The sequence below is a fragment of the Acartia tonsa genome, chromosome 3, assembly GCF_053477335.1.
Source record: "Acartia tonsa isolate MP-2025a chromosome 3, ASM5347733v1, whole genome shotgun sequence".
Taxonomy (NCBI): Eukaryota; Metazoa; Arthropoda; class Copepoda; order Calanoida; family Acartiidae; genus Acartia; species Acartia tonsa.
The window spans coordinates 46094471-46117376 of record NC_137262.1 but is presented as its reverse complement, the minus strand read 5'-3'; the positions used below and the strand labels follow the sequence as shown (position 1 = coordinate 46117376).

The 22906-nt window shown below is 34.0% G+C and overlaps 2 protein-coding genes across 4 annotated transcripts in view; one reads left to right on the top strand and one right to left on the bottom strand.

Annotated features, from left to right (window-relative positions):
- Positions 1-22906, bottom strand: part of poe (E3 ubiquitin-protein ligase-like protein poe) — a 415170-nt gene that overhangs the window by 81405 nt on the left and 310859 nt on the right. The window lies entirely within an intron of this gene.
- Positions 1198-22906, top strand: part of Nipped-B (Nipped-B cohesin loading factor) — a 30028-nt gene continuing 8319 nt past the window's right edge. For all 3 annotated transcript variants that reach the window (XM_080154214.1, XM_080154213.1, XM_080154212.1), the window contains exons 1-22: positions 1198-1793; positions 2556-2643; positions 6296-6371; positions 6702-8317; positions 9216-9318; positions 9715-9835; positions 10044-10326; positions 10661-10778; positions 11123-11317; positions 12896-12976; positions 13170-13509; positions 15025-15237; positions 15627-15736; positions 16093-16253; positions 16484-17066; positions 17515-17626; positions 18160-18273; positions 18698-18787; positions 19239-19326; positions 19529-19617; positions 19782-19958; positions 21397-21471. In XM_080154214.1, the coding sequence (XP_080010340.1) occupies positions 2580-2643; positions 6296-6371; positions 6702-8317; positions 9216-9318; positions 9715-9835; positions 10044-10326; positions 10661-10778; positions 11123-11317; positions 12896-12976; positions 13170-13509; positions 15025-15237; positions 15627-15736; positions 16093-16253; positions 16484-17066; positions 17515-17626; positions 18160-18273; positions 18698-18787; positions 19239-19326; positions 19529-19617; positions 19782-19958; positions 21397-21471 (4809 nt within the window). In that variant the 5' untranslated portion in view covers positions 1198-1793; positions 2556-2579. The remainder of the gene's footprint in view (positions 1794-2555; positions 2644-6295; positions 6372-6701; positions 8318-9215; positions 9319-9714; positions 9836-10043; positions 10327-10660; positions 10779-11122; positions 11318-12895; positions 12977-13169; positions 13510-15024; positions 15238-15626; positions 15737-16092; positions 16254-16483; positions 17067-17514; positions 17627-18159; positions 18274-18697; positions 18788-19238; positions 19327-19528; positions 19618-19781; positions 19959-21396; positions 21472-22906) is intronic.

Genomic DNA, 22906 nt, shown 5'->3' with positions numbered 1-22906 from the left:
ACTTAATTTTTAAATCCCCCAAAAAAAGTTTATTGGGGACTTAATTCAAATTTGGGCTCTGCAGTCTGATTCTATAAGTGTCCTAGTCTATTTTTGACCCCCCATTCAAAAATAGGTTAAAAACAGTTTAAATAAAGACGTGAAGCTCTCTATATAGGTATTAATAAATGATAGCTGGTCGAATTTCCAGAGTATTCATCTTTTTTTCAACAATATTTTTTAATGAATATGGGTACTAAAAAGCTTCTTTTAATTTTTCTATAAAAGAAAACATATAGGATTACAAAAATGTAAGTGGTCAATGTTAGTTTACTTAGCTAAAGCTTCTACATGGATGCTACAATATCGGTATTAGTTTCCTATACCCTTTAAATGTAGAGTTGTACATTATTACTTTTGTTTTGACAATTAGAAAAGCTACTCTATGATTACAATTGTCCACTTGCCTGTCCATTCTTATACTAAAGTAATAGGATGTCTGTTTGTCTGTGTTTAACTATGTGTTTGTATGTAATTGTACTGAAGGATTTCGCTAACCACTGAACCGATATGATTCTCCTTTACAGGGCAGCATAGGTCCTGGGAAGGCTTTTAACTATTTTGGGAGAGAGTACCAACACCCTCCCAAGAGAAATCACAAAAAAATCTAAATTTTTTATTACCTGAAGAGACTTCAATGCAACATTGCAAGGTATTGTAGAGACTTGAAAGCCACATAGAAAGGTATCATATTATTTTTTAAAGAGACATTCAAAGTGCTATTAGAGGCCTCTAGGGGCGTAGCTGCTAGTTATAGATAAAGTGGTGAGAAACATGAATTTATCGGCTCCTGAGAAAGATAAAATGCTGAAGCTTTATGACAACATTCCCTTCACTTAGTAGTATAATAAACTAAAAAAACCCATCCATCATTTTAAGAAATATCCCTAGCAGTTGGAATGGCTTTTGGCAGGTTTTTGGTCGTTTATATATTTTTCCCCAATATATTTGGTGTTTAAAGTCTGATTTTCATCATTTTGAGTTATGAATATCAAAATTAAGGTTTTCATCGTTTTAAGAAAATATTCATAGTGGTCGGACTACCTTATAGCATGTTTTTAGTCAATTTTATATCTTTTACAGAAGCAAAAAAATCGATGACAATTATGTCCATTCTGTGTTGTATCGATCCCGGTCGCATTCACGATGCGCTTTCAAAAAAAGATAAAATGCCAAACTCGCCGCTAGATGTCAACCCTGTAATTTTTTTAGCATTTTTCCTAAATAATGCTTAAATTAAGCAAAATTCAACGGTTAGGCAAATTTTTCATATTTTAGAAAAACAATCCTATACCCTAAATTGATCTAATTTTAAATTAAAAATGTGTTTTTATGCACTAAAAATGGTAAAAAATGTGAAAATAAAAGTAGATTTTAGTATCGGATAGGCGCCATTGTTGTGTGCCAGTCTCTCTTCACCCCAGTTTCTTCCTTCCTGGGAGCTATACATTCGGAAAAAACCAAACAAAATAAAAATTGTATAAAAATAATGCATTTGTAAACCTTAAATTAGATTTTAACATCATAAAAGCGTGAAAATTAATAAAATTGTTTATTTTATAGTGCTAAAATGTGAAATATTTCGTTAAAAGCTTTTTTAGTCCTAAAGAGAAAGTAAAGATAATGTGATTATCAATTATTAGTGATTTTTATGATGATTTAAGTGATTAAAAGTGCTTAAAGCCATGAAGTGATTGAAAATAACATAAAAAGATCTGTTTGCTCTGCTAGGAGCTACGGATTAAGTTTTTAAGGTAATATTTATAATATTATTAAGAATTTTGGGCGCGCTTTTGTCCCAAACCGGCGCGGCTAGCGGTTAAACCTGTTTAGTAGTTTTATCATATTTTGACATTTTTTATATAAGAATAATTAATTTTGTTGATATTTGTAATTTCTACACTAACTTAACATTTTTTTAATGAAAAATACGTTTGTATCTAAATATTACAAACTTTCATTTTTATTTAATCTTTATTATTTTTTGATGAAAATCAATACCTTACAAGATCGAATATATTGCTTAAAATTCATCAAATAACCTGAGTAAACATGAATTTAGCTATGAAATAATATAAAAAAAACTGAAAAATATTTATTTTATGAGATTTTAGTTAGGTAGGTAATAATCAGCTGATTTTGTTTACTATAATAGTAGTTATAATTGTCCTTATTTCACCGGCTTTACGTTTTAGTTTATTAAATTTACTAATTTAAAATCGTTTTATTTGTTCTAAACTCCAAACCTGTTTTATTTAATTGATAGGTATTAAACCAACAACATACAGTCTATCCTACTTTGCTTTTAGGGATGTCATTTTTAACTAATTTAAATTTCTTTCACTGCCCTAAGTATAAAGAACATTCGTTGGTAGAAACTAGCAGTGTTCAACGTTTTCCATTAATTTTCACCAGAATGGTCAATTTCGAGAATGTTGTACATCAATATATACCTGGGTCCCAAAAATCCTTGATAATGATAAACCTAAAAATACATTTTTGTTTTTGTGTTTCAGGGTGTTTTTGATGGATGCGAAGACATGAACGAGAATAATCTAAATGTTCCCATCACCCACTTTGCCTGTCTCTCCTCTCTCACTGATTGTAAGTACTTTTTTAATTTCAGGGAAAAGTCAAAGAAAGATAAAATAATAAAGGGAAGAAATCTTAGTCTAGCCTCGGTTATCTTGTAGCGTTGCTGCTCTACAAGTTTTACTCTCGTAAATTTGTTTGGAATATCCTATTTAAGGATATTTCTAACAATCTCTATGAATTTACATGTGTCCATTTTTTGAAGAATTATAAAGATGCTTGCATGGAATAAATTGAGCATCGACTTTACGATTAAGAATATATAGGAAGTTTCTTATAGCTTTTAAAGATTATGGACTTATAAATCCTGTAACTTAACTTTCTGTAATTTGACGTAAATGTCCCATTTAGTGTACGAGCGGCTGCGCCCTTAGAATTGGGAAGGGAGGGCAGCAAATTTGCCTACAATCATCCTAAGACCTAAATTAGAAAAGTAAATTGGCCTTAAACCGTCCAGGGACATGTGTGAAGCCTCCCTATAATTAAGAGTTCAATCAGTAAAGGTTTTAGTGGGACAAACAAACAAAATCCTTACATTTATTATTTCTTATTTTTTATAATAAAACTTATTCTCTTTGAGACTTGCATGCGTATAGTCATACTTTCTGTTATGGAATATGTGGTCTTATATTGTCTTTAAAGATTTAATAGGTAGTACAGGGTTTTGGGCCATAGTAATTTTGGGGTTTGAATTGATTTATATAGGTCTGAACTTAATTTCTTGTACTATCTACCTATACTGATTAGAAGTACATATTTAAATTAAATATTATTGGACAGAGCCGATACAATGAAAAACAAAATGTTGAACTGGTCTGATACATTATAAGATACCCGTGATCTTAAAACTCTCCTTTTCTAAAAAAAAAGGGCATGTTCATTACATTATTGACTGCAACAATCTTCTTGTTATAAATGTCATATGATTTTTGACAATACCTAGCTGTCTATAAGAATAATGTGTTACTTCTCTTCTTGTCTTTGTTTGCATTTTTTCAGAATGCTTATCACCCCTCCCTTCCTAGGAAATTTAAGAATTCTGTTTCAAGGAAAATTGTCTGCTTAATTCATTATAAGTCTCACTGTCTGACCTTTAGATTAGAAATATTAGTAAGCTTTATAATAAGAGCCACATGGGTTTTATGTTTTTATTTTTACTAGTTTGTATGTTTTCTGGCTGTGAATTTTTGTTTTGTTTTAAAGGGGGGAGGCGGATGTGCCACTTTTTGAAACCAAAAGTAAAACGTGCTTGATCCTAGCCCATAAAAGAATTACAGCTCTAAATTTCGGCACAGCAGTTGCTTTTGTGGAGAACAATATGAAACTGTGACGAAACGGCGGCGGAACCACCGCTCCCGCCGAAAACCGTTAATTTTGCCTTTTTTTGCCAAATGAGACAGTTCTCAATCATCTGAGATAAACTTTTTTCTCACAAAAATTTTCCTTATATTTTCACGTGACACTTTCTTTTATATATTTCAAACATGTCAATATTAAAAAAATGCAAGTGTAAAATCTTACAAGTGTCACGTGAAAATATGAGCGAAATTTAGGCGGTTTTCGGCGGAAGTGGCGGCTCCGCCGCCGTTTCGTCACAGTTCCATATTGTTCTCCTCAAAAGCAACTGCTGTGCTAAATTTTAGTGCTGTAACTCTTTAATGGGCTGAGATCATGCACGTTTTACTTTTGGTTTCCAAAAGTGGCACATCCGCCTCTCCCTCTTTGTTAATAATAAGTAAAAGAAAATTTAATTTTCTCTCAATGTTTTTTTTTGGCTAATTTCCAGTCATTCTATTGAGTTTTTACATCTGTACATGAAAGGACCAATTTCTTTTCTGCGTTTCAAAATCCATATGTTATCAAGGAAACTAATCTTGTTACTTTTTGGCTTCTGATGTCAATAATAAAACTTAAGGTCAAGATATGTTAAGGGGGGGGGGGGTAAGTTCTGACACTTGCGTAAATAGTGATTACCTATAAGTTTTGTCTTTGGAGTGAGAGGATAGATTATTTTAACAAAAGTTTGTTTGGTATGTAGTTTTCCTAGTTTAAAATAGATTGGATTTGGCCTCCAGGTTCATGTGCTGCAGGCCTCCAAAATCAAATCACTGTTACGCAAAAGTGTCAGAACTTACCCCCCCCCCCCCTTATGTAAGGAAAGGGGCAGGTGTATTTTATTATTTTTGACGATATTAATTCATAATATGAGTAGATTTTCTCACAAAAATTATAGAGTAGATTTTACTCATATTTCATGTTGTGAAAACCTTTGAAAAAGGCTTTAAATAAGCAAATAAATGTGTTATAAATATTTTATTGTTCTGCTTTTATTTGATGAAATTAGACAGGGATATGCTCTCTAATAAAAAAAATTAAAAACGGTATAATAGGTAGTTCTATTGCGAGAAAAGTTATATCATTTTACTGTTTTATGTCTTAATCTCCTGTTCTATTCTAACTTCTCTATTGATATGTAAATTATATTTATACTGTTATATTTTCTTTTGAACAAAAAATTATCCATTTGTTTACTATGTTATTGTTGAGACTAGAAATATAGTATAGGAACGTTCTAGCAGTTTTACAAAGGTGTGTTGTATTTTATTTAGTGTTATGTTAGTGTGTGTGTGTGTGTGTTTTGTCCTCCTTTACTATATAAACAGCTGATTTCTGTCACTATTTCTCTCTTTCACTCACTTCATCTATATCTCTCTCTCTCCTATTCGCAATTATTATTGAGTCTGATTTCTAATGTTATGTTTGCAATGCATAGTTTAAATTCCTAAATAGTTTAATTTTGATATTTCCGTGTCAAATAATTCGAATTTTATAGGCTTAAAACGATTTTTTTTCTCTGCAGTTCTCGGCTAAAAAAAGAAATCTATGAAAAAGTTTTATATTTTAGATAAAACAATTTGATGACGACTTACACTTATTTAAAAAATTCTTGAATTTTTAAGAGAAAATATATGGCTCAGTAATTCTTGTCATAAATACACATGTCATAAAAACATTTGTCATAAAAGTACACTTTTCATAAAGATATCATTATGACAAATGTACCTTGGTAACAAATGTTTTTATTACAAGTGTACCTTTGTGACAAATGTAGTTATGACAAGTGTATTAAGGACAAAAATTAGTAATTACTGAGCCAAATGTCTTTAATGCTACATTATCTTGATGTATACATGTGTTAGTCCAGGGCAGGTTTAAGGCTAGAAATGTCCCTGTTGCTGTTATTTTCTTAAATAGCCTTCTATTATAATGTCATTGCTATAGGCTTCTAACATTAATGCTTAATTTTAATTATATCGTAGACACAAGGTTAACACAAAGGATTCTTATAATCATGTCTATAATACAGGGGTGTATATTCTGCATTAATCCCTTGCTAAAGGGGAGGGGGGGAAATCAAAAATATGTACTACGGGGAAAAATAAACAGTCCTTAAAACAGTTTTCCATTTCCCACCCTCCTTGGGGAAAAAACAAGAAAAATATGTGGTAGGGGGGGAAAAAAAAAAATTACTAAAACTATTTCGGGAGGAGAGGGATGAAATCTTTTGCAGCAGGGGAAAAAAATAAATCTTGTGCAGAATATAATACACCCTACTATAATATGTTATGTCATCTATTACAAACTAATTTTTATTTAATTTCAGTGCTACCGGAATTACCAGTTCCATCCCCCGCCCCGGTAGCCAGCAATCCAAATTATATTATCTTCCATAACCAAGGGTAAGTCTTTATGAAAAAAAGGATTAATAGTTTAGCGTAAGCTACTCAAGTATTTGATTTGTCTGCATAGTAACATTTTTTATGCTTTTTTCCTTTATATTATCTGTTTCCAAAGATAAACGTGTTTCTTAATTTTAATTTACTTTTCTGTGTAGTAAGTCTAAAACTAAAAAATCCACTCTCTAATTTTACCTGTTCGTTTAGAAAATAGGGATATAGCATATTAATCAATACATTTCTAAATTAAAACATATAAGTATTATTCAGACAAAATGTTAAAATATAGAATTAAACATAATACCAAGCTTTAACAAGTTCATTTATTTTCAGAGTTGCGGAACAGGCAACCCGGGCCACCCTCCACAATGACGCCAACCTCGCCTCCAGCCTGGGGCAGGCCCTGGCGGCCACCAACGTCGACTACCTGGACATCCGCGACCCCGCCTGCAAAGTTACCACAGTCCCGCAGACGCCGCTGACCCAGACAATCCTGCGAACGCTGCCGGCAGCCTTTGGCCAATCAGCGCAGGATGTTGGCAACAGCCTACCCCAACAAAGTGGCCCTATGGTCCAGTGGGGACCAGGTTCGAATGCTCCACATGTTGTGCAGCAAAACGGAACCACCAGCGGCCAATCAAACGCCTCTAATTCGCCCGCCCCTCATGTGAATCATGCCGGCGGGGTCCAAGAACAAGCTAAACCTATGCAGTACAAACAGCCTAAAATCAACCTGGGAATGTCCAAGGAGGACCAGGCACTCATGACCAAAAAGCTGGAGACCTTGGAACCTGGCAGCTACAATTCTCGCTCCACTCGGAACAAAAAATATGCAGAAATCGAGGAATCCGAATCCGAAAGTGATGATGAGAACAAGAAAAAATCTAAATTCTTCAAGCACACGGAAAAGGAGCGTGACGACCAACGGCGCCAGCGGCGGGAGGATCGCCGCAAGCAGCGCGACGACGAGGAGGATTATCAGCCGCCGGCTGATGACGGCGGCCGCAAAAGACGCCACCCCAGCGGAGAAGACAATGAGACTGATGAAAATAACTGGTTAAAGCGGCGGAAAAAGGAGGAGGAAAGTTCCAGTGCCCCGCCAACCGCCTCAGAACTTGACAATTATGTTCCAAAGAAAGTATTCAGAAAAATTGAACGGAAATTGGTGCAGCGGGCCCAGAAAATTGACCCCGACACCATCATGGAATCGTCCAATTTTCAAAAATTTAACAGAACACTGGAAAATATTTTTGATGCGTGTGAGGAGGTTAATATCAAAGAATTAGAAGAAAATGAGGACGGAACCGTACCTCCCGAGATCTTAATCACCAAATACCAAGCCCATGAATTGGCCACCGAAGCCGCCAAACTCAAAAGTCTCGACGCCATGGATAACGTCCCAGTGGAAAAGCTTGTAAAGCTGCTGAACATCATGCAGTGGACTGTCAAGGACGGCAGTGTAGTCACGCCGTTGGCGGAACGCGACGAGGACGACGAAGATGACCGCCTGTTTCTTGAGGTCGCCGCCGAGCGGGTCAGCCGCGCAGCAGATGTTGCCCTGTGCGCCATGCACATTATGACCAGCAAAAATATGAACAAACGAGTGTTTATCGACGATGTGATTGATAAGATTGTGCTGTATGCTAGGTTTCAGTTACAAAACACAATATATCCAAGTTATGATCCTGTTTACAAAGAGATGAGTAAACACAAGGAGGGGTATACTGGCAGTATGAAGAAGAAGCGTAACTACGGGGGTCAGGTCAGAGATAAGAACATCACAAAGTTGTACAGCAAGTGTAACGAGATTGTGGGATTGTTATCTGATCTGTTAAAGATACAGTTGATGACAGATACGACAGTTTTGCACCTGTCTACCCTTGGTGTGGCGCCCTTCTTTGTGGAAAATGTTTCTGAGCTACAGTTGAATGCCCTAAGATTAGTTACAGGTGTGCCATTTGTTTCATTTTTAAAAGCGAAACTTTTCTATAATTAGGGTCCGTACGTCCGTCACAGAGAGTTAGCTCTTTTCGTTAATTTAAACAGGTTAGAATTGTCCTATCGTTTCCAAACTTTGCATGATGATTCCTGTAGTAGTTATGTACAATTTAGAAAGCGTAGCAACTCTATAATTAATACAAGAATGTCCGTACGTCCATTTGAAACATGTCGATTTTTAACTTTTTTGACAACAAATTTTTGTATGTTAAAATCATCCGGTTCTTCTGATTTTTTGAAAACTGATTCCTATTACAACAAGGTACACTGCTATAAGCAAAGCATCTCTATAAACAAGTCCCAAAAATGTTAGTATGTCCTTAAACAGTATCATCTATTTATGCAGTTTTGCAACAAATTTACTTACAATATTGTTTGTACTAATGCATTAATATTCTGCTAATTCAGTTCTGACAATCTACAAGTGTTAATGTTCGTTTGTCCTTCCATTTCATAGCTTCGCTTTTATGGATGTTGTCATCCTTGTTCCTTACAATAGTACATGAGGAAAATTAATCTAACTTTTGCTTTTGTTTATGAAAATTTATTCTTTATGGAAACGTGCAGGGCTAGGTTAAGCATAAGTTGAAAAAAAATTCTCCACTTTATTTTTCATTTATTTCGAAAAGGGATAATTTGATGTACATCCCCAATAATGATGCACAAAATTAACCCTTCTGTAGTTTACAATTAGGGGTTGAAATGTTTGGACTCTTAACTTAATGAACCAACCAAACAAAATTCTTTTAAATCTCTAAAGTCTCTGGGATTCATTGCTTGGTAGAAACTTTGAAGGAAATCACACAAAATCTACTTAAACCCATATTCTAATCATGAAATAAATTTCAGGTGTGTTTTCCAAGTATGAGAAGCACAGGAAATTAATCCTGGATGATATCCTGGCGTCCATTGCCAGGCTTCCATCCAGCAAACACTCACTCAGAACTTTCAGGAAAATAGACATGTCAATTGCATTCTAAATACTGTTCTTATGATATTTTTGTACCTTTGTTCGCGTCTCATGCATCTAGGGGATTTGTATTCAAGGAGAAAAATAGCATAAAACGTAAAGATTTAAATTAATAAATAAAATAGACTTAAACCATCCCTTGTATATATGAAGCTTCCATAAATTGGGAAACTCAACCTGGTCTTAACGGACTAACAAATTATGTTTAAGTAATATATCCCTTTGATTTCATAACGTTAGTTTATAGTTCTAATAACGTTTTGACGTAAGAAGTCGAAATGATACATACCCCTTTTTCCATTCCATTGTCCTATCTTTGTATCTCTAGGTAAATTATTTAAAAATCGATAGATATTAACATGTTATAATTGACCTCAGATTGGACAAGGATAAGAATATCCAGATGTTGACAGCCCTTGTGTTACAGCTCATTCAATGTGTAGTCATTCTGCCAGATAAACTGGGAAGAAAGAAAGAAAAAGGGAACAAGAAAGAAAAGGTATGTAGTGATTGTAATATTTTATTTAATATAACAATGAGGAATAAACAAGATATGCTTTTAATATTTAATAAGGTCCTTATAATTTTTGAGATTATAAATTAAATGGATTAAACTTATTTTCAGTCGATATATACCTAAGGTCTAATTTTTTTGTAATTGTCATCAAAGCATCAAAATTGTATTAATAATATTCGTTGTTTTGCAGATGTTAGACGAAGACGGCCGTGAAATCGTTGATCCCGACGAAGGCATGGACCGCGACGTGCTGATCAACACCAAGTACGAGAGCGCCATGGCAACTGCCGTCCAATTCTTGACAGCTTTTCTCAAGAAATGCGGCAGCAAAAGCGAGGAGACTGACTTCCGGCCGCTGTTTGAGAACTTTCTGCAGGATTTGTTGATTACTGTGAATACGCCGGAATGGCCGGCCGCAGAGCTGTTGCTATCGCTGCTGGGCAAGATTTTAACGCAGCAGTTCTTAAATAAAGGTAATGATGTTTCAGTGATAACTTAATTTTGCTGTTTTATTCAAATGAAAGAGGAGTGCCTACCTAAGCAAATTATTAGGTAGGTTTTGTAATTTAACAAATCTTCATATTTAAAATAGACCGCTAAAATGTATGTATAAAAGATGATTTTTTATAACTGTATACCTGCCTACTTTATTAATTGTTATTGAAGTGTTAAAGCGATAGATTATTTTTTACTTAAAATATAAACCTATTACCTAACTGATTTTAACATTTGAATATTAATTCTACTAATTCAAGCTAGTGTTTATATTTTATTATTAAGATTTATGAAACGTTATTTCCTTTCTAGGTACCGAGGTGGCTTTAAGAATCACATCCCTTGACTATCTCGGTGCAGTGGCCAGTAAACTGCGCAGAGACGCAGTACAGTCGAGGCTCAAACTTGATACCATCAATTCCATTATCAAGTATGTATTTGTTTTTGTTTATTTGATCTATAAAATTCAGGATAAGTCAATATTGTTTTCACATATATTATAAGAGAATGTCGTAAGATGTAATAGGTAGTTACTCCGCCCTACATTTATTTCTTAAAATAAGGTTAACCTCTTTCTTGTCAAATAGCTTAAAACCTTACTCCTACAATTTTTAGTATCTGTAAAAAAAATGGACCAGTTGGTTTATGAGATCTTAAGATTCAAACACACTTCAGATATACTATTATTAAATACCTATAAGTTTTTATAATGTCATTTTCAGTTTATATAGCAAAGCTACCTTATAGCTCTAACTAATTCTCATTTTTTATTAGATCTGTCCGCGAGGCGGAGCAGGAGTCCGGGTTGGGGGGCGCAGCCGCTTCTGACGACATGGGCGATGATGTTTTCGAGGATGAGGACAAGCGGACGAGGTTCCTGCAGCGGGTGCTGCTTGACTATCTGACCGTCACGGGTGGGGAGGATGACCCCAATACGAGGAGCAGCAGACATTTCTATATTAGCCAGTGGTGAGTTACGTTTTTTAGTAAAGCAGCTACTCTTTTATTTCTAAGAACTGGTTATTTTCTGAGAATGGATTATAAAATGATGAACATCCCCATGACGATAAAAAAACTCTTTTTGTAGATTAAAAATATTGGTTGAGAACTTTGGACACTTAAAAGTTTGAAACAAGCAAACAAGTTTTTTATCCAACGAATGGGAGACAGTGTTTATAAAACTTTTGGGTTCTAGTGTAAATTATTGTCCATGTCTCCTCCTTCTCTGGTTAGTTCTAAAACAAAATACATAGGCATAAATTAACTTTTAAATGTTAAACATTACATTTACTGAATATGATATGAGATTATCTACAATTTATTGACATAATTTTTATTGTTTAATGTTTAGGTAATGTAAACATGATTTATTAATTTGACTTGTAAATTACATGTTTTTTGAAGTTGCAATTTTTATTTTCCTCGTTACGTAATGATTTAAACTAAAATTCATTTGTTTTGTAATAATGGATTTAGAATATACGTGGATATTATGAAATTGTCGCCAATTTAGCTTGCTAACATGGAACTCGCTTATTGGTCAAGGGGGGGGGGGGGGAGTTCTGACACATTTGCGTAAACCTGGTATATAGGCTTTATCTTTGGACTGAGAGGATAGGTTATTAGGGATAAAATCATTCTTATATGATAAATTTCCCCCAGATTTAAGCTTTTTTGGATAGGCCTCCAGGTTCCGGAGCTCCAGGCCTCCAGGTGGTCTCTGTACAGGTAAAAATTAAAAATAAGATTTTTTTTTTGAAGAGTTAGAGGTTAACTTATAAAACAAAATATGCTTCTTTTTGATTGTTATTCACATATTTGAAGAAAAAACATACATATTTTGTCTCATAAGCTGACATCTAACTCTTAAAAGAAAATTTTTTTTTTTCATTTTTACCGTAGAGAGACCACCTCGAGGCCTGGAGCTCCGGAACCTGGAGGCCTATCCAAAAAATCTTAAATCTGGGGGAAATTCATCATATAAGAATGATTTTATCCCTAATAACCTATCCTCTCAGTCTAAAGAAGTAGCCTATACACCAGGTTTACGCAAATGTGTCAGAACTTCCCCCCCCCCCCCTTTGTTCATCCAGTAGGAGGGGACGGGGTAAAGGGGGTGGAAGGGGGAAATTTTTATTTTTGCCCGCTTCATGTTTCATTTTATTAGAGAACATGGAAATCTGGTGTAAGATCCAAGTAACAATATATCTATTTTCGTATTAAAGTTGTATTATCATGAAATACGTTATTGCGTCAATATTTAGTAAAAGGTTGGGAGAGTTATGTGAAAATATTTTCAACTTACTTTAAGAAAGGTTTCGCGATTTTTAACTTATTCTGTAAGGTAAATATTTATTAGGGATAAATGCAGCTTCTCTACATTACAATTATAGGTATGACCATCACATAGAGTGTATTATCGAAATTGAATTTATTTCCTGTTAATATATACCTAGGTATTTGATTTATTATTTTATAAATAGTCGCCTAGGTACTAAGAAAATAACATGTTTTTTTCCTGGCACCCACTAATAAAATCTCCTTTAGGTTCCGTGACGCGAACGCCGAAATCCGGAGGTCAAAAGGAATTGATAAGAAAAAGAAGAAACCGCCTTCTAATAATAAGAGGTAACTTGAAAGATTTTATTTAAAAAATAAATAAATTTTGTTTTGTTTTAACAGTGACTAGCTTATCAATAAGCCAAATAATCGAAATTAAAAAGGTCGTTTGTATCACAAAAACAAACCTCCAAAAATTAACCTATACCTATAGAATGTCTTTTGCTAGCATTATCATCAAATCATGCATATTTTCTTGCAGACGAGGACGCAACGAAACAGAGAGCGAAGCTAGCGAAGACGAAAACGACACAGAAAATGACGAAAGCAAAAATCAGAAACTCGCCGAAGTTTTTCGCTTGACCGAGGAGCGCAAAACCTTCCTTGTGTCAAAAATATCGCCGTTTGGCGATAACGGGCCCGCCGGCAGCGGCAAGGCGGCCAAACAAGCCGCGAGCAGCGCAAATTTTCTGTCATGTCATATTGATGAGATGAGCGCGTCTCTCATAGTCAAGTACCTGTCCTCCAAGCGTCCGTTTTTCAACAGTTTTGACGTGTATTTGAAGCATATCATCAATGTGCTGACAGAACAAAGTATTCAGGTGAGCCTATTATTTTCCAATGCTATTAATTTTTCCAAAATATCCTGTAATTTTAATGTTGATTGATAAAAACTTTTTAATTAAGTTTGTACATACAGTATACGTTACAAAAAATGACCGGTCTTTAAAATGCTATTGCCCCCCTTCTAATAAAGCTTTAACCATTTTTTTGTGTGTATGCTTTTTATACATATGTATGCTTGTGTTTGTTGCGTTCAATTAGATTAAAGAACACTTACCCACATTTGGCAGGCTATAAAAGAAGATATTCAAAATGTCAAAAGTCAACCTATTATGTATTTTGAGTGAATTTTTTCCTACCTCTACCGAAGCGGTCTCACTAAAAGTTGTCTCAGCGCCTTGATAGTTGAGATATCAAGCTACCAAGCTAGGATATTACACTGAGATACCACAGTGAGAGGTTAAAAAAGACTAAACTCCAATATCTCAACCCTAGCTCCACTTATAGCGAGCTAAAGTCAAACCAAAGACTCATACCTGGAATCCTGAAAATCGAAAATGGAAAATGTCTCGATTCTAGCCTATTAGGGGCTCTAAGGGTATTTTAAAGTCATTTTAGACTATGGGTTCAAATTATAATTGCCTTTTATTCCTTCTGCCATTACCAAAAAGCTAAATAACTTTTTTCTAGCCCTTCTGTGGGCTGAGATCTGAAAATTGGGCACCCTGGGCACAAAGCCCAAATTTTATTGATTTTGAGTTCTTGATACATGCTTTTTGTGCTCAAATGACTTGTATGAGAGCTAGGAAGCTGAGTAAGGTGTCTATGGAAGCAGAATTTTATGCTGGAGATAAAACTATGCATAACCCCTAGGCTAAAATTAATTTTACTATGTGATTTTTCGGCTTAAGTAAAATTTACTTTAAAAAATAAGGGTCTGAATTTTGACATTTTGAATTTTTTCTTTTATAGCCTGCTGGATGTCGGTAAAAGTTCTTTTAACTAATTGACCGCAACACACACAATTATACATATATATAAAAAGCACACATACAAAAAATAGGGTTACAACTTTATTAGATGGGAGGCAGGAACATTTTAAAGACCGGTCATTTTTCGTAACGTATACTGTACCTACCTATGATTGTAATTTTTATGTATTGTCAATCTTAAGAAAACTTTATTTGCTTACAATATTTTATCAACGTAAAAGTGAATTTAAAATCTACCTATGGATTACTATAATAAATGATATGTAAATGATAAAGACAAATAAAGAATCAAATAATAATAATAATAATACCTACTATTTTTGCTTATTTGTTGCTACGCCCCTAGTCTTTAACATAATGCATGGTGATAAAGAAAATATCATTAATTCACCATAGGACAATTATTAGGCTTTCCTGAAAAGTATAAGCAACTCGTACTAGCATTTTCTGAGATCTTTAGCTACAGACGAAAAAGCCTTACTCCTTAATATTATAGGATTGTATTATAATAATAATTTTGATGGGCCTTTCTGTTTATCAATATATTTTAATTTTGTTCAGGTGCGATCCAAAGCCTTAAAATGTCTGGCCTCCATAGTGCACGAAGACCCTAGCGTGTTGAGCAGGGCCGACATGAAGGAGGGCGTAGAGTACAGCTTCCAGGACGCTGCCACAATGGTCAGGGAGGCGGCTGTCGACCTGGTCGGCAAGTTTATCCTGCACAAGGCAGAGCTTGTGGATAGATACTACGACATGCTTTCAAGTAGAATATTGGTAAGTCAATTTTTATTTCTTCATTTTGGTATATTAATCTTTTATTAACCCATCAATCCCTGTATTATTTATCTTCTACTGACATATTCCTGCATTATTTATCTTCTATTGACATATACCTGTTTTATTTATCTTCTACTGACATATTCCTGCATTATTTATCTTCCATTGACATATACCTGTATTATTTATCTTCTACTGACATATTCCTGCATTATTTATCTTCCATTGACATATACCTGTATTATTTATCTTCTACTGACATATTCCTGCATTATTTATCTTCCATTGACATATACCTGTATTATTTATCTTCTACTGACATATTCCTGCATTATTTATCTTCCATTGGCATTATTTATATATCTTCAATGGATCTAATAATTTAGGACACTGGAGTGAGTGTGAGAAAGAGAGTTATAAAGATTCTGAAAGACATTTGTCTCGAGTTCCCCGACTATCCCAAGATTCCGGAGATTTGTGTTAAAATGATCAGAAGGTTAGTTGCCATTTTTTTAGTATCAAAACTTTTTTTTATAATTTACTTAGTCCGTCTGTATAATAAGATTATGGGTCTTCATTAACAACTGAATTAAATATATAATTTTTAGTGGTGGTTTTAGGCTATTTAACTAAAAGGACTCAACGCCCATTTTCATAATACATTCTTTGTCGTTGGTAGAAATTCGAGTTGATAAACTATCGGATGCTGGAGGGAGGGGGCAGAAAATAGCCTTGATTAATACGGGAAAAAATAAATTGGTTCAGTGGTTAGCGAGATTTTAACAGTCAAAAAAACTTAAACCCTTTATAAAATAGGATGATAAAAACCAATAATAATAATCATTCTTTTAGGATAAATGACGAGGAAGGTATCCGCAAGCTTGTGATGGAGGTGTTCCAGAACATGTGGTTCGTACCTGTCAACGACAGGCGCCGGACAGAGAAGGAGCAGCACGCACTCGTCATCAGGGCACAGAATATCACAGAGGTTGTCGTCAACTGCAAGAATATTGGTAAGTTTCTTTTCATTACTTGTCTATAATTTGCTTCTTTTTTTGCCGGAATTAAATTCTAAAGTAAAGCCATGGTAGCATGGTTGTTGTGTATGTATTAATATTGTCCACAAGAACGTAAATAAATATTTGTTAAAGGGTTAGTAAATGGAGTTAAAGTTAAGATACATAAAAAAACAATTTAAATAACTACGCTTTTCAAACCTTATTTTATCCAAACCTCCTTTTAGGCCATGAGGACAGATTCGAGCAGTTTTTACAAACCCTATTCAAGCCTAAAGAAGATAAGGACGACGCGACCAAGATCGCGCGGGAGCCGCCCAAACACATTGTCACCGCCTGCCAACAAATAGTCGACTGCCTCATCGAAACCGTACTCAAATCCGAGGAGAAAGTGCAGCAAGAGGGTGCCGGCGAAAGTTCCTCGCCGTCGACTAAAATTGGTGCATGCCTGATGACCACCTATCTGTTTGCCAGAATCAGGCCCCAGCTATTGATCAACCATGTTCAGACACTGCAGCCGTATTTGAACATTAAGATTTTCACCCACGGCGACAACACTATTGTTTCAAATGTTGCTAAAACATTGGAATTGGTTGTTCCATTGATCGAACATCCTAGTGAAATTTTCCTCAGCCAACTGGAGGAGGCTAGTGTCAAGTTGATCTTGAATAGCAACAACAAGGACGTGGTGGGTGCCTGCCTGTCCTGCTTGGGATCTATTGTGAATAATGTGACAAAGAATTACAGCTTGATGCGCGAGTGCTTTAGAAAGTATTATCAGCATATTGTCAAGTTTAAAGAAAACTCCAAGTAAGTCTATTTATATTTTTTAAAGTTGATTATGATATTGTTATTTTATTAGGCACCAATTAATAAGTGAAGTGTCTTTATAATGTATAGATTTTCGATGATATTTAATATGATATTCTTTTTCTTTCATAATAAAATTGCAGGCACTTTATGTTTCTGAATGTTCGCCTCACAGTCTTCAATAATTGAGCTTCGCTTTTTACTCTTAGGATATTCTCATCCTTATTTAGTAAACATTAAAAGTTATCATTTAAAAGGGCATTTTCACCATGTGCAGTAATCTTATTAAAACCTCCATCAGAACTAGTACTAGATATTAAATTATGCCTATAAGGTGGACAAAAAAAACATGTGTAAGTTCTCAGTGACCGGCAAAACCATATTTTAGTCCTAACATTGACTCAATCATAAATTAAAGTTTTTGTATATAAATCCATTTTTATTTTAGTTTGCCGCAATATCGCGACTATGTTGGGTTTTGGAAGCGGTCGTTGTACAACATTGGCATGTTGCTTAGATACTTTGACTTTAGCTCGGAAGACCTTTATGCAGGGCTAGAGGTACGTTGACTTCATTTTTAGTAGCGTAGCTACTCTATCATTAGCTTAATGTGTTAGTGCGTCCAAATAATTTTAGTAACTTGTTCCAATTTTTCTATGACTTCAGTATTAAGAACTTTATGCAGGGCTAGAGGTATGTCGGCTTAATTTAAGATAATTTATTAAGAAGCTTCTTTATAATATACTACATATTTGTGTTAGTAAGTAATATTTTACGTTAAAAACATGCTTCAAATATACATTAAATTGTTGCAAAGCTGCATTAAGAAAATTGCTATCTACCTGCATTGCATATCCACCTTAACTCATTATTTTTGTTCCTTTGACTTTATCGAAGTGTTTGATTTAGGACCAGTTTATTTTATAGAGTGAACATTCTCTAAACATTTTCCCTGTTAAGTATATAATAATATTATGTCAACATGAAAAAAAATTAAGAAGGAAGGAATACATTTTGATTCAATGTTTGAGCAATAAAAACTTAAGGATCTCAAGATTGGTCAGTTGACTGACGCACTATATTTATATTTTAGACTGGAGCCGAGACTGTGCGGACAGCTTTCGATATAATCTTCTATTTTGTTGACTACGACAATACTGTGATCCAACTTGCTGCCCTTCAGTGCCTTGGAAATATGGCCATTAGGAATGGATATTACAAATTATTGTATACTAATTAGTCGTTTCTTTTTGACCAAAAGAATTAATCGAACCTTATTACATATAGTAAGAGTTTTTCTTTTTTCATGTATGTAAATTTTTTTATAGGTGGTTTTAAGCTATTTTTCCGCTTTTATCCCGCTTCGAATACATAGCTTTAGATGTTAGGGGCGCCACCGATAGTAAACAATTGAATAGCGTAAGTTTTTAGATGAAATAGTGAGAATAAATGCATTTCTGTATGATATCAAGACGTACCTCAATGTTAGTGTGAGTAAGTGTGTGATAAGACAATGGACTATAAACTAATCCTTCTCTTCAATTTTTGCTGTGTTATAACTCAAATGTCACGACCACGAACCAAATTCTGCATTGTATTACAATAATTCAATATCCACCTACTTGCACAGGCACTTTGACTTGATGTTGATTGAGTCAATGAAGGAGAAGTACATCGACATACTCACCAGGCCATACAGACTAAATATTTTCAATCAACACGTGAGTACTTTTTTTTTATTTGGGGAGAAATTGGGATGATTATCAAATCTTGATTAGGTTGCACAAACGTACAGTGTCTAAACTTTTCCACCAACGAATTTTATATTTACAAGGGACAATATTTGTAATCATAATTGGCTCGAACATAGATTTACTGATTTTTTCTTAAACTTTAAGATCCTTTACAACTAAACCAATTGAATATAATCCTTTGTAAATGAGTTTTGACTGTTTTTTGGCCAAGGCTTTCCCTCTACTACTACACGTATTATTGTTTTCATGCACTTGACATAAATTTCTCATTCTTCTAGTGAAATATTTAAGAGTAGACCCAAAAATTACATTTGTCTCAAACTTTTATTTTATTCGATTCTGGCATGATAGACTCAAAGATTGCTAAACAAAAAATGCGCAAGCCAAATTTTTGGCGCTAACACTATTTTGTATTTAGGATTCTGACATGATATTACAAGTGCTCACCAACATAGAAACCTATCTCATAGAAGAAGACAAACGGATGATTGAGAGAGACAAACATTGTAAGTTATTTTTTCTTGTTTTGTTAAAAATAGCTATTGATTTTTTCTGTTAGTTCCTATTGTTTGAATGATTTATGTGTTCAAAATGTCAACCCATCCTTCCTACATTTTCAACAATTTTCTGATATCTTAGCCTCGCTTTTACCGATGTTTAAAAAAGTCTCTGTGTTATAAGAAGCTTAATAAATCTTCCTTTGTATAGGGAAAGAATTAGCAAAAGTTGAAAACCTGAAAGAAATGGGTGACGTGTCCAGCGGTATGGCTAGTACAATCATTCAGATTTTCTTGAAGGTAAGTTTTCATTAACGTATTCATACAAAAACAGAAATCCTTATCTTTATATCGATCTATTATAATTTTATGATAATTTAATGATGTTATGATGATTTAATGATGTTGATGACTGACAGAAAGTAATATTTTGAATTCAGCTGACATTTTCTTTTACATTTTAGGCTATCCTAGAGAGCTTTATCCACGACAATGTATCTGTACGTTTCACTGCCCTCAAGGTTATCCAGCTGATTCTGAGCCAGGGTCTGGTCCATCCTGTTCAGATAGTGCCCTACCTGATCTGTATGTCCACAGATATGGAGCAGAGGGTGTCCCACACAGCTGATCGGGAGTTACAGGTTAGTCAAGAATTTTATAGTAATGGTGTGCCTTCGTTAAAGTTAATTTTTGTCTGTTTTTTTTTCTCTCCACATAACATTTATAATTAAGTTTATTAGCTTTGACAAGGAAAATTATATATATGAAGAAGTAGCAATAGTGAACTATCAACAAGCGATTTATTTTGTATACTAAGGTGTTCGTACATTAAAGAAATTGATATTATTAGGGGAAAAATTAGAACACTCCACCCCTCAATTATGTAGTAATTTTAGCGGAAATGTAAGAACGCTCCTAAGAAACAAACAAATATATTTCTGTATTAATATTTTCGGGAAAGTAAGAATACTCAACCTCTCCATAATGTAGTAATATCAGCGGAAATATATGAACACCCCTGAGAAACTAATAAACATATATTTTCGGGAAAGTGAAAACACTCAACCTCTCAATGATGTAGTAATATTAGCGGAAACATAAGAACACCCCTGAGAAACTAATAAACATATATTTTCGGGAAAAGTGAAAACACTCAACCTCTCAATGATGTAGTAATACTAGCGGAAACATAAGAATACCCCTGAGAAACTAATGAACATATTGAGATAATAATATTGATTGTTGGGTAAACATCCTAATTATAGGAATCTCTACTTTCCATGGTATACATTAACACAGTTTTGTTAGGAGCGCAGCTACTCTATGCATAGGGTATGCCTGTACGTCCGGCAGTAATATGATAGTCCTACCTATTTTTAGTTCGTATAAGGCCTTTATTAATGAAGTCTTTAATAAGATTTAATTATCTGTCGATAAGGCTTAGTTTTAAATAAACTTATTACCTATTGTTTAGACATTACTTTTATGAAATAGATGTTAAAAGATTTTGTATATTTATATAATACATTTCTAGCTTTTTTGTGTATTTTTACTTATTGGAATGTTCGTAATACTTGTAAATTGACTTACTGTGCTTGGGTTTAATCATTGGAAAGCAATATATTTAATGAGAAATTGTACAGTAAACGGATAATATACTCAAAGCAGACTTTTTAAAATAAGCCTAACAACGATAAATATAGAAAGTCCAAATTATCAATCCTAAAATATAGCCAATAGCAACACAGTGCAGAAACAATCTGACCACTAAGTGTACACATATTACTACGAAATGGTTACTACTGCCGCTATGTCAGACGTTAGACATAGAGTGCGTGGGGGGAATGCCTTGGTTCAAAAACATACGCAACTCATCACAATGCACAGTTAGGACTTCATGACAAAGGTCGTGCAATCAAATGGTTGTCGAAAGGTGTTTGACCATATACATTCAAGCACATTAAGCAAGATTTGTTTCAGATATACACCAAAAAAAGATTTCGTGGTGTATCCAGTCCTCATTAGCTATTCTGAGGTTATCTAGAGCATTAAATCTATTATGACACTAAATATTTTTAGGAAATTGAGAAGAAATATCCTGGATTTATCCACATGAAACTAATGCAAGGAATCAGATTATCATATAAATTACAGGTAAAATATATTTTATTTTGATGTAGTTGTCCTATCGATTTAAAACTTAGTAGAAGTATCTTATTTTTCAGTAGCGCAGCTACTTTATAATTATTAAACAAAGTCTGTATTTACTTTAAACAAGACACAAGCGTAAAATAAAATATTTTTGAGCTATGAATTTATTAATATTGTCATCCTTTGTCAATATGTTTTATTTTACTCTACTTTTGACTGACGGGTGAAAAATTGAACAACGCCCTTTTACATTCATAACAGACGCAATTTCCCATCATGGCAGGGTTGGCATATCGGGCGGGCGGTTTTGGGCCGCCCTTTATCGGTCCTTTTGGGCAGATTTGGGTACTCCCCGTTTTGTGGAATGAAAAAAAGGGAGGGGGTGAAAAAGGGGGGGGGGCCTATTTTTTGGATGATATTAACTATTTATAAATTAGTATTTTTTTGTATCTAGAGAAGAATTTCGCTAACCGCTGAACCGATATGGTTCTCCTTTCAAGTAGAGCTTTTATAGGTCCTGAGATGCTATTTTATTTCTCTTACTAAGTCTCGGTATGGTTTTAGGTTTTTTTTATAACCTTTTTATATGCTTTTTACGACAATTGCCCTAAAGGGTGCCCAAAACCCTTTTGGGCAATCGGACGGCCCGTTATCGAATAAAAGTGCCCGATATGCCAACCCTGCATCATGGGTGTCAAAATTGATTTTATGATTAAATTACAATTCTAAATTCGATATTTAGGGATGTTTACTAAATTTTCAGTCATTTTTTTTTACATTTTTGTATATAATATTATTTGAATTTGATTGGTTTACTCTAACTTAGTCTAATATTGTTGTTGCTCATTATAAATTTTATGGAACTTTATGCGATGCATAATTGTGACCTTTAAGTTCCATTATTTTTGTAAAAGTTTTTAACAGGAAGGACAATTTTTTGAGAGTACAGACTAATTATAGAAAAGTTTTCATTATGAAAAATAATATTTCTTTGCTTGTATCTTTTTTCTCTAATGCATTACTAGAATACTTGAGCAATGCATATGAATACATATTGTGTCTAATCGAGTGTGTAATATTAATCATACTGCAATTAATATTTATGCTTATACGTACAATGTTAAATGATATATGGTATAAAAACATAAACATAAAAAAAATACTTTTCTCGTATTCATTCGAATCCGGTGGATAGGAACCGGTTCTCATCCATACGAAAAAACTGTCTAGCATCGTATTATATCCAGTTTTCTACGAATATTAAAATGTACAATCCAAGAATATCCGCGGAAAGCCGTTTATAATACGATGCGAGAAATAACTATTATTTTACCCTAAAAATAAAATTTTTAGATGTTTAATTTAACAATTCACAGCATTTAATTTAGAAATTACACTATTTTTCTTAAAAAGCACTTAGATCCACATTGAAAGTTTC